The 13036-nt window shown below is 38.1% G+C and overlaps 1 protein-coding gene across 1 annotated transcript; it reads left to right on the top strand.

Moving 5' to 3' along the window:
* Positions 1-1662: 1662 nt before the first annotated feature.
* Positions 1663-9917, top strand: LOC103047786 (multiple inositol polyphosphate phosphatase 1). The gene is made up of 5 exons (XM_007244586.4): positions 1663-2318; positions 3209-3409; positions 4662-4759; positions 6517-6647; positions 9278-9917. Exons 1-5 carry the CDS (start codon positions 1736-1738, stop codon positions 9633-9635), a joined length of 1371 nt encoding a protein of 456 aa, XP_007244648.3. The 5' UTR covers positions 1663-1735; the 3' UTR covers positions 9636-9917.
* Positions 9918-13036: the final 3119 nt, after the last annotated feature.

Genomic DNA, 13036 nt, shown 5'->3' with positions numbered 1-13036 from the left:
CTTTGGTCTTGCATTTTCTTGATGAACTGCACAATAAATGTCAAAAATAAAATCAAAAAGAAATGATAACGTTTTTGTTTATTAGTCCTTGTAATGGGCTGCATATCTGAAAAAAATAATTTAAAAAATCAATAGCAAAGTGACAGTTTGTGATTTATTGTTTGGAGTGGACAGCGCTTTAAGTGCCTAAATTAAAACGTTAACGCAAAGAAAGATCAGTGCTCTTTACTGGTGATTAATTTTCTTTTTTCCACTTTTAACCTCACCGGCATGCAAATACATGCAAATTATCAGTTGCTCAGGCTTCAACTACTAACCATACACAAGCATGGCTTTGAGTTAATAAACTACAATAAGCAGCACCACAGAAAAAAGTCCGGTTTCTTTACTCACAGTGTAAAACCCAGCTGTGTGGATAAAACTGCTATGAAACTACATCATGGTGAGCGCTCTTAACTGAACATCTAATTAACATAGCCACGCCCCACACGGCTTGCGATTCAGACCTGCCGCATGCCGTGGTGCATGCTGGGTTACGTTGAACGCGAAAAAGCAGCGGAGCTCAACTTTATTCAAATAAATCCGGCGGCAGCGCTGCGTCCAGCCAATCAGGAGACAGCAAGCTGCAACGCCACACACATAGGAGCCTCACACACATAGAGCAGCCCCCTTTTAACCACAAAAGAGAAGCTGAAAATGTCGGAATATGAATTTACAGAACTACAGATTCCAGTGATGTTGATTAAAAATTAAAATATTAAACTTATAATTGACTACTTCTGTTGGATCCGGACACGCCCATACGACCATACGGACAGCCCAGAGATCCTGCACAGCTGCATGCTTTGAAGAAACACACCTTTATAAAAGAGGCCACAACACTCATAAACACACACAGATACACACCCACTCCATCAGCCCTGAAACTTTATTAAACAGTAAAACTGAAGATTATATCTGTGTTCCATTTCGTTTTGTAATGTGTGTTACTTCTTATTTACAGCAAATTATAAAACTACTTTACTGCTCTGTATTTTTACAGGAAACACGTCATTGAGTGTTTTTTTACATTTTGAGACCCCATACATTTACATTGAAACTCCTTAAAAATTGTACGGTTAAGTTAAAAAACAGAAGATTTTTGTCATTTAAATTTACTGTACTTTTAAAGAAGATTTAATGAAACATGTTTTTACTGGGATTTTCAGGTATATTCTTTTTTTACATAAAAAAACTGAAAAAAAACCTTTTTTTTTCTACGGTTATTTTCTGTAAAAAAAAAATTGTTTACAGTGTGGGATAAATTATATTCAAGTCTTCCTAAATAAAAGATATGAATATGTTTTATTTAAAATATACAGAATAATAAAAATATATTTATTTATTAAATAAGTTATATTCTGGTCTACCTAAATGGAATAATATTTATTTAATATTTATTTATTTATTTATTTATTTTAATATATATTTTAACGTACTTATATTCATGTATGAAACCGGAGAAACTTTTGGAACCGACTCCTCTTGGAACAGACTCCTTTTAGAATCGACTCCCAGCTCTACAACTTTGGCAGCTTGCGTTCCGAAGCATCTGACTCGAGTTCATACAAAGAATCGACACATTCGAGTCTCTGTCTGGTTTGTAGAGTGAAGTGCGCAGAGCCTGAGCTCGCAGTTCCAGGCAGGCAGGACCGCCGGAGTTTACTGACCCCTGAGGTGTTTATCAGACGGCGACATGGTGGAGAAGTTGCCCTTGGCGGTGAGTTTTACCGCAGTAATTCACGCTGTTCTGCTGTGTGCCGGTTTCGGTAGCGCTGATTTCGGAGAGCGGGGCATCCCTGCCATCGCGCACCACTTCAACACCAAGAGCCGCTACGAAGAGGCCCACCCGCTGCTGCTGCGTGACCCCCTGGCCCTGGACGCGGACGCGGTGAAGCCCCCAGCTTCACAGTGCTCTGCCCTCCACCTCACAGCCATCATCAGGCACGGCACCAGGTTCCCCACCGCCGGGAACATCAGGAAGATTAACGAGCTGCAGAAGTTCGTAAAGTCCCAGGCCAGGGGCGAGCTGAACATCCTTCCTGCGCTCAGAGCCTGGAAGATGTGGTACAGGGAGGACATGGACGGTCGCCTCGTGGATAAAGGTAGAGAAGACCACCGGAATCTGGCCCAAAGACTGGCCAAGACATTTCCCACCCTCCTGACCAAGAACAACCTTCTAGAAAAGAAGGTCAGCTTCAGCACCAGCTCCAAACACAGGTGTGTGAACAGCACCCTGGCTTTCCAGCAAGGCCTGAAGAAGCATTTTAGTATCGAAGGTAAAGTATGTGCTAAATATAGTCTACAATAATAGTACAAAATTTTGCCCCCTTACAGATTTATTTTGTTTTTGCTTTTTTTGTCATACTCACAATTTTTAGATAATCAAACAAAGCTTAAGAATTACACATTATACCCTGATCTTAAGAAATTTAAGAACAGATGAAAAAACAAAGTTATTGACATCTATAGGTTACAAAGTTATTTCTAAAGTTTTGGAACTCCAGCAGACTACAGTAATTTCTATTATTCACAAATGGAGAAAACATGGAACCCTGGTGAACCGGAATTGCTACAAAAGGGCATGGACAACTCATCCAAAAGATCACAAAGAACACAGAACAACTGTCAGTCAACGGTCAGTGTTAGTGATTCAATAATAAGAAAGAGACTGGGTGAAAAAAAATCCAACAAACATCTGGATGAGCCCCATGACTTTAGGAAAATATTCTGTGGACTGACAAGAACAAAAATGGAACTTTTTGGCTGGTGTGTGTCTGTTTACTTCAGGCGTTAAACTAGCACAGAATTTTAGTTAAAAAACATTATAGAGAAACTCAAACATGGTGGTGGTGAGATGGTCTGGGCCTGCTTTGCTACTTCAGACCTGGACAACTTGCTGTAATTGATGGAATCATGAATACTGCTCTCTCTATGTACAGACAGGTTTTGCTGCTTTTGTATCACAGTAATTAGCTACCCTAAATATTTTTAGTGTCATATATAAAGCACTCTGAAAGGGAACACTGGCGTTAGCAGATGATAACAGAATCTGTCTTATGAAAGAGTGTTTACATATGTGAGTGTGTGTGTCCGTTATCTCTGTGTACTTTGTCCCAGTTTCTGTTTGTGTACACTACACTAAACTATTTTTTTTTACTCTTCCAAGAGGATGACTTACAGGATAATTACACAGTAAAAGATGAGCTGATGCGCTTTTTTGACACATGCCGTCGCCTGTTGGAGACGGTGGAGAAGAATAAGAAGGCAGTGGAAGAGGTCACCAACTTTAACGAGGGTCCAGAGATGAAGAGAGTTCAGGAGAAACTGGCTGACCGGCTTCAAGTCCCATACGCCAATATTACAGCGGGTCAGTATTACTGTTTTTATGTTCCCTTTATGTAGATTTTTTGCTTAAATGTGTGGCAGATGCCACTGAGTAGTCCAGCGGTCTAAACCGCTGCCACTATAATCAGTAGAATGCCGGAGCCCAAAGCAAGCACAATTTGCCTAGTTCTCTCTGGGTGAGTAGATGGTGCTCTTTCCCATCATCACTCGTAGGGTGATGTCAATCAGCAAAAGGCGTCTGTGAGCTGATGTATTGGAACCAAGCCACTGTGCTGTCCTCCGAGTGCGCTGTGATGCTACTCGGGATTGCTACATCAGCAGCAGTTGGAAAAAAGGCTGTGACATATGACTTCATATGTGTTGGAGGAGGCATGTGCTGGTCTTCACCCGCCTTGTGTTGTGGCATCACCAGTCATGGGTTATATGATGACAGCTGACTATCAGTTCAAAAGATTAGGCAACAATTGGTCTACCTAAATTGGGGAAAAAGTAGAAAGAGGAAATAAGAAATAAAAAATACAAATATGAGAAAAAGAATAAACTATACCACCAGGCTACTTTTTTACACATGGATTAAACTTAAAAATGCTTGTTGAGGCAACTTTTAGGTTACCACACATGCTCTTTCTAAAGTGCTGTTTATACAGCTTTCCCATAAGGCTCCTGGCACCTGTATATTTGCATATTGGGTGTGGCCTCCCCCTAATTTACCATCTTTGTGTTGTCTGTTGCCCAAAGCTACCTTATCCTAGGCATGTGTGTTGGAATCAAATCTAAATGGAAAGTTAAGTTGAGCCAATTAATATTTATGTTTTTGTGTGTGGTAAAAGCACACTGTTGTATCTTCCCCATGTAAATCTAATTCTTTAGTTTAATGGAGATTCCTATGCATTCAAGAGCATGACTTGGTGATCCTATTAAGCTATAGTATGTGTTATAGTATGTGCAGTCCCTCAGGAGAATGCGTGCTCTCGCTCTCTCTCTCTCTCTCTCTCTCTCTCTCTCTCTCTCTTTCTCTTTTTCTTTCTTTCTCTCTATGTAAGAATAATTACCTTGTTTTGTATTGAGAAATTATTTAGAAAAAAGTATCATGTGGGTATCGGTATTGTTATCGAAAACTTTAAAACCATACTCAGCCCAACTCTTATAAGAATGACTTTATTTATTTGTATTTCCACACCAGACAGGGATGTTCCAAGACCGGGACTGAACATGAACGCTTTGGCGAGCTACAACAGAAATGCTGTATTGATATTGATTTTTTTTTCTTACAGACTCCGTGGAGGCAGCATTCTACCTGTGTTCATATGAGTTTACAATCCTTGGACTGAACTCCCCCTGGTGCAGACTGTTTGATGAAAAGGATGCTGAGGTATGGATACCCCCTTATCATGATAAGTACACTCTAAAAAGTAATTGTGTTTAAGTCAGGAGAAATAATATTATGACGTTGAGTGAACTTACCGTTCACATAAAAAAAGGTCAGAGAACTTCAACCTGAACTTTTAGTAACTACATATGCCAATGCTCTTTCTACAGTGTTGGTTCATACAGCTTTCCCATAATGCTCCTGGCACCATATATTTGCATATTGGGTGTGGCCTATCCCTTACTTACCATCTTTGTGTTGTCTGTTGCCCAAAGCAACCATATCCTAGTCATGGATTAGTGGAATATGTGTGTTGTCTGCCAGGCCTCAGTGTTATTGGCTGTAAGAGCAGCTTGCTTTTTTTCTATGTTCCTAGAGTTCACAGTTGGCTTGGAGTCACAGAGTTTTATTTACTATACTGCCCCAGTATTATACTGTCAGAGAGAGAATACTTACATATATTATCAAAGCAAAAACGTTTAGGCCCACGGTACTTCACAAAAATATTAAGCCTAATAAGCTACTGTTGGGTGAATAAAACCCAGTTAAGTGGAATAAACTTGAAATGTTATATATTCAAAGCAAATTGATGAAGTGACTAATTTAATTTGAGCCAATGAGTATTTTTTTTCTATATTTTTATAAACATTGTTCGGTTTAGTTTTTTTGTTGACGTGCAACAAACACTTCTGTGTTTTTTTAATCTAACAAAACATTTTAGCAACTAATTTCAACACATTTTTTAGTTGTCTATCATACATTGTTCAATTACATCAACTAAATATATTAACTTCAGCCAATTTAAAATATTAGATAAGGATTAAAAAACTATGATAAATTCTATGTTGAAGTGATTCAATAGTTTAGCTAAGTTTAGCTAACATTTAAGACTTGATAGGTCAACGTAACTTAACTTAACTGTAAGTGCAGAGAACAAATGAGCCATAATGTTGTACTTAAAAAAGGCCAGGAAATTAGTTGCTTAATGATTTTAAGTTGAAGTGACCTAAAAATGTTTACAGTATAGTGTAGACTGAGCTTTTTCTGACCATTTTTTGCCATTAACTAAGCAGAAATTGCTTAGAAAGTTTAAAACGCATATGCTTCAGTAAAAATGTCCACATTTAATGCCACATATTGATAGATAGATAGATAGATATATACAAAAAATACAAATACAATAAAATATATAAAGTATAAAAGTACAAAAGTGCAGTCAGTAGTGTGTAATGTTGAACACAGTAGACAATGAACATCAGTTGATGTGCATTTAATGAGGGTATATGGTGCCAGACATACAAAAAGTGCTACTAGTGCAAAATAATGTAATGTGAAAGGGCATCTCTGAAAGTGTGTCTGCTGAGATAAGGGGTGTGTCCATGTATTGACCAGGGTGGCCAGAGTGACAAAGTATCACAGAGTCTTCAGTTTGCTGTGCTGAGAGGAGTTGAACAGTCTTATGGCCTGAGGGACAAAATACTTTCTGAGTCTGTCTGTGGAGCAGGACTGGGACAGTAGTCTGCCGCTGAATGAGCTCCTCTGCCTGGTGATGGTTCTGTGCAGAGGATGGTGAACATTGTCCATGATGTTCAGCAGCTTGCAGTGGTGTTAAGGACTCCAGCTTTTCCTCACCAACCTGTCCAGTCGTCCAGCATCCCTCTTGCTAATGCTGCCTCCCCAACATACTACAGCGTAATGTGTTGTATGTTGGATGTGTTGTATGTGTTGTAATGTGTTTATATTTATATTGTGTGTATCAGGTGGTAGAGTACTCTGGTGACCTGAAGCAGTACTGGAAGAAAGGATTTGGCCACGACATCAACAGCAAATCCAGCTGCATTCTCTTCCATGACCTGTTCAACCGCTTAGAGACGGCAGCCAATAAACACAAGTAAGAGATGGAGGACAATTCATTCTTCTGTTTGTACCACCATTATTTGTGTATTTTTTGACATATTTTTGCTGTCCTGCAGTATTGGAAGCAAGTATCATATTCAGTCTGATGTCTAATGTTGTTCATTTATCCACCTTATTCTGACATGCCCACTTTTAAGAGATTGTTTCTTTCTTATTTATGTTAGAATATTCAGTCAGTTCATATTAAATGGTTTATGGTCATGTTACATATGGTCATGTTACATATGGAGTATGTCTGATCATAAAGTAGCTAGCTATGCTAATCCAACATTTCAGCAGGCTGTTTAACTTTATTTAGAGCCATTTATAGTTCAGTTAACTAGCTTTTCTACACAACACATAAAAATTGGAGTGCTCTAGCGGCACATAGCTAGCTAACATATATCCTCTGACTTCCAAAGAAGAGGAGCTGCAGCTGTGGTTGAAGAAGCTCAATTTAAAAACATCCACATAAAACACCCGTATGTTTGCTTGGTTATATGCCCAAGGGCGTAGGAGCGGGTTTGATATTGGGGGGACACATCTGCTTTTATGAATCAAAGCCCACCTTATAGTCTCTTAGAACAACATTTGTGGAATTACCTTTAATCACAAATAAACCATTATTTTCTGTACATCTGTTTATTATAAGTTACATCCAAGTAAAGGTCACTTTACAACCTAAACATGTTACTGCACTTTACATTTACTGTTTAATTCAGACATTGCACATATGCGTGCAATAAATGTAAATGTAAATACACTCAATAAAGTGTTTATTAGCTGATGAGCTGGATCCGGTGAAAACACACAATTTTAGTGCAGTGATCAGGGATAAGAAACTGCTTTAAACTACCAACATAAAGTATTGTTCTGACATCTGGCTATCCACTACATCCAGCTTCTATCTAACTAGTTAAGCTAGCTAAAATAATTTCCTTCATTATAATTTACAGTAATCCTAGTCTAGAAGTAACCATGACTATCACAAGCTCACAGGGGGTATAATCTGTGGATTTTGATTCGTTTATTTTGAACCAGCTATCAGAAATAATATCATAACAGTTTACATGGTAGCCCCGTTACCTTTCTTTTAGAAAAAACAGTATATCCAGATCTGTTTTAATGTCAGCTCGCTGCACCCCGCTGCTGAATCTAAAAAAGAAAACTTTACAATTCCTCCACAGCTAGGGGGTACTTCCCCACTCTTCTCCGCGCTCCGCAAAACCGAGCTGATTGGCTGTTTCTATTACAAGGCGGGACTTTCTTCCTGAACCGGCTCTGTGATTGGCGCTAAGAGATTTCCCATTTACACAGCATTCTGTCTACTCATTAAAAACACAACTGAGCTGAGAGAAACGATTCGCTCCTGGCGACGCCCCTGTTCTGCGGTATCATTTTTGGGGGGGACAAATCCACCTGTTTCTGATATTGGGTACATGACCCACCCATCCCCCCCTGGTTCCTATGCCAATGTATATGCCTCTGATAAAACAGATGCATCGGGTGCTGTGAGCCTGACAAGTACTTTCAACATGTCTCCTTCACTGTAGCCTTTTTTCTGGGTTTGGATGTATTTCTATTCATTTCTCCTCTAAGCCCAATCCCATTTCAAGCCTTGGTTTTACCAATTAGCCCCACCTATTTGTTTTATTAGGCTGGAGGTGTATGGGGGAAGAGTGTTCCTCTAAAAAAATCTTACTTTGAAGGATCATGTAGCCTTAACACACTGAAAAAAGATACTTTGGACCAACCTAAAAAATACTCTAATTTGTTACCCCTAAATATATATATATTTTTTCCAACTTTTATTTATGATTTAGTTAGAATGTAACATTTTAATTTAAAATCCGTCAATATATTATTTAACCCAAGTACCGAAAAGGTCTTTAAAACAAAGAAAAAAGATGATTTATAATAAATACGCCTTTGCACACTTTTTTACACTTCTTTTCTGTTACAGCAACGTATAGTTTTACCTTGGAATAAACTAATTAAATAATTTTAATTCTGTTATTTCCTTTTCAGACTGTGTCAGAATATCTTAAAGTGTCTTATTATTCTAATATTAAGTAACAGTGGAAGCTGGGCAAACCTTCAAAGTCTCTAATCATGTTTTTATTTCTTAAGTAAAAGCAGTATAGCTGTACAGTTAAACAATTATGCTTTTACAACAATGCATACAAGCATTTAACCATTATATAAAACTTTCCTCAGTAGCTAAGAGAAGGTACCCTAAGGGGAACAACTTCACAATGATGGTGAGGGAGGTCACGCCCTTTTTGTGTAATAGCGGTGACGGGAATCAATGAAAAGAGTGTAAGACTAACCTAAAGGAAAACTCCAATAGGAGTGATCTCCTGATCATAGTGGCAGTGCTTAGCCCGCTGGACCACTCAGAGCCCATATCTGAATATTCTTAATAATTAAAATATAATTTTATGCTATTAAATTGTCTGTATATCAGTGTCCTAAAATAGTATTAAAATGACAGTAATATTGTATATTGTAATTATTTCTGGCACAATATATCATCCGAACTAAAGCGGTTATCGTGACAGGCCTATGTGTTCCTTTTTTTTTTTTTTTTTGACTTAATTAAATCCTTCTCTCTCTCTCTCTCAGGTCTGGTGTGTCCGTGTCTGAGGTGGTCGCCGTGCAGGTCGGCCACGCTGAGACGCTGCTGCCCCTCCTGACCCTCCTGGGCCTTTTTAAAGATAATGCCAGCCTGACCTCCACCAACTTCGACGAACACCTGAACCGCGCTTTCCGCTGCAGCAGGAACATGCCCTACGCTGCCAACCTGCTGGTGGCGCTGTGGGACTGTTCCGATGGCCTTAGGCTGCAGTTCCGTGTGAATGAGAAACCAGTGACCCTGCCGGGCCTCGATAACTCCTCTCCTCTGTATCAGGAGGTCAGAGAACAGTACAAGCAGCTGCTGCAGGGCTGCAACCAAGAAACCGTCTGCCAGATGAACTCCTGAACTGAGATAAACACGGACTACACTGAAAAAAATGTGGTGCAGTGAATTTACCTGATTTGGGTTTGTTCATTATGTGCACATGAACACATGCACAAACATGATCAGATAATTTATTAAATGTTTTAATACAATGTGAATTTGACACCTCTGCACATTCTAAAGTATAATAATTGTTTTAAAATAATTTAACTAAACTGGTGTGTGCAAAAGTAATGCCACCTCTATATATATTTCTACTTCTAAATTCAGAAATTAAAGAAATAAAGTGTATGAATATACAAATGCTACAGTGATTTATTTTTACACAGTCTTTTATTCATTTTTTTTTTATACACCTCATTTTTTTTCTTTCTCTGGTTCCGCTTTTCTTGATTAATTGATTTATTTTGTAAGCTTGGTCCTCAGTATGATATAATTTCACAGCTGACATATGGAACTTTTTGGCATAAATTTCAAGCGCTCTGTCTGGAGAAAAATAACACTGCTCATCACCCACTGTGAAACATGGTGGTGGCAGCATCATGCTGTGGGGATGCTTTTCGTCAGCATGGACAGAGCTGTGAAGCTAGTCACAGCTGATAGGAAGATGAATGGAGCTAAAAACACTGTAATCCTGGAAGAAAACCTGGTGCAGGCTGCAAAAGACTTGAGGTTTGGAAGGAGATTGACCTTCCAGCAAGACAATGACCCTAAATATACAGCCAGAGCAGCAGTGGTTTGGCTTATATCAAAGAATATTTATGTTAGAATGGCCCAGTTGGAGTCTCAAAAAGACTGTGACTGTCTGTGTTAAGACATAAACATTGATGACGAATGGGGCAAAAATCTCTAGATCTCTAGATGCGCAAAGCTACAGAGACAAACGCCAAAAGACTTGCAGCTGTAATTGCACACAGCAAATTCTTGTTTTTGGAATAAACTCCCTAAAGGATTAATATCAACTCATTTCAAGTGTATATACGTGACCATCGAATACACTCTATGACAGAGTTAAAGTAACTCTTTTCTGGGAGTTGGCCTTTTAACTCTGTTCAGGAGTTAAATCTGAACTGTTGTGGGAGTTAAACTTTTTATCCCATCTAGAGTAAAATACAGCTCTCAGCTGGAGGTCATTTAACCATAAACTCCTTCGCAGTGTTTGCAATTAATGCAAAAAAAATAAACAAATATTATTAAAAAGATTGAAACATTTTAAAACCCTGGAACATTTAGGAGTAAAAATAACAATGAAGTAACGAAGCAGAGACTGTAAAAAAAGATGGACGCTGTGTCGCCGTTCCCATTCATTTAATGAAAATGAAGCCAAAATCTTCCACCATGTTGGCGATCCTGATACCCGAGTCTGCGCAGTAGAGACCAGAGGATCGAGGGAGAAAGACTGTGGAGAGACAGCTTACTCATTTAAATAACTCCGCCCCTGAGGGCTGCCTCAAGGTCACAGACTTTTATTTATGATTTAGTTAGAATGTAACATTTTAATTTAAAATCTGTCAATATATTATTTAACCCAAGTACCGAAAAGGTCTTTAAAACTAAGAAAAAAGATTAATTATAATAAATACGCCTTTGCACACTTTTTTTACACTTCTTTTCTGTTACAGCAACATATAGTTTTACCTTGGAATAAACTAATTAAATAACTTTAGTTCTGTTATTTCCTTTTCAGACTGTGTCAGAATATCTTAAAGTGTCTTATTATTCTAATATTAAGTAACAGTGGAAGCTGGGCAAACCTTCAAAGTCTCTAATCATGTTTTTATTTCTTAAGTAAAAGCAGTATAGCTGTACAGTTAAACAATTATGCTTTTACAACAATGCATACAAGCATTTAACCATTATATAGAACTTTCCTCAGTAGCTAAGAGAAGGTACCCTAAGGGGAACAACTTCACAATGATGATGAGGGCTGCCTCAAGGTCACAGACTTGAGGCGGAGCGGAGCTGACGGTCTGTTATTGGCCCCGCCCATAACCAGCCCTTTTACAATAACCACACCTTTTTGAATAGAGCTGAATAACGTTTTTAAAAAAAATAATTCTGTGAGAATATTAAAATTTAACAATATAAGCAGAGGTTACACTAGCTGCTGCATTTAAATAAAGGAGGTAGAATTACAGTATATTAGAAAAAAACGTGATTGAAAGTTGTTTGTTTTGCCATTGAAACCTATAGGGATGGGTGGGGTTACACAGCTTTCTGAAACCGAACAGCTACAACTATGTAACAAAGAATAACAATTTCATACTCAAAAAACATATGCCAGTATATATATGTTTCATTGCATTGCAGTTCTTGTGCTCACTGTCAACAATCTATTACACTTCGCAGCGTAGAAGATGGTAATTTGCTCTTATAACCAACAACTCTCTGGCTAACCAAACAACCATTTCACAAAACATGACAAAATATCCCATGGAAGGAGCCCTGGTGGGCAAGACTTCACACTGATGGTAAGCTAGGATTGGGGGACACGCCCATTAGAGAGTTCAGTTACGCTCCTCAACACCTTGGAATAAACTCTGAAATATTACACCGCCAAAGAGGTTCCCTCAACTCAACTTGTAGCTTAAGTTGGAAAATAAACTCACACAATTTAACACTTTCACACATTTTTGTTTAATTTTTGAACTCTGTGCAGGAATAGGTTGCTCAACTCTATTAAAACCTCCTGAGGTTTTTCTGTAATCAATATCACACCCTTCCCATCGGTTCCCATCACCACTATTAGACGTAAAGGATATGACCTCCCTCACCATCATTGTGAAGTTGTTCCTTTTAGGGTACCTTCTCTTAGCTACAGAAAAAAAGCTTTGTTTAATGCCTAAATGCTTATATGTAGTGTTTAAGCTGTTAGAGCAAGTTGCTGTCTTCTTCTTTGTTATTAAGTTTTACAATGTTTTCAGTTGCGTTGTTGCATAGTTGTGCAGCTTTCGTGTGATTAGTTAAGGAATGAAAACACTCTTAGAGGCTTTGAATGTTTCTTCAGCTTCAATTGTTATTTAATATTAGAATATTAGGTCTTTTTGAGTTATTCTAATGTAATTTATTAGCTTTTATTCTTGTGAATACAGAAGATATATTAATAAGTTGTGCGTTTTGGCTGAAATGGAAATTATTGAAAGTTTATAAAATTAACTAATAGGATCAAAATCGTTTAATTAGTTTATTCAAAGGTAAAACTATGCATGGCTGTCCAGAAAAAAAAAAGATTTTAAAGATTGAAAAAAGCTAATATATTTAGGTGTAACAAATTTGAGTATTTTTTTAGGTTTTAGGTCCAAATTATCTTTTTTATAGTGCGGTGTTTATAGACTGTAGCTGTATGTTATGTTTGGTGTGGTCCAGCAGGGGGCGACCTGATCTCGCAGTTTGCTCTGCTCTCCATAGAAGAAGCAGGAGCG

This window comes from Astyanax mexicanus, chromosome 14 (genome assembly GCF_023375975.1).
Source record: "Astyanax mexicanus isolate ESR-SI-001 chromosome 14, AstMex3_surface, whole genome shotgun sequence".
NCBI lineage: Eukaryota > Metazoa > Chordata > Actinopteri > Characiformes > Acestrorhamphidae > Astyanax > Astyanax mexicanus.
Note: the sequence above shows the minus strand (reverse complement) of the source record. Positions and strands in the feature narration are given on the sequence as shown.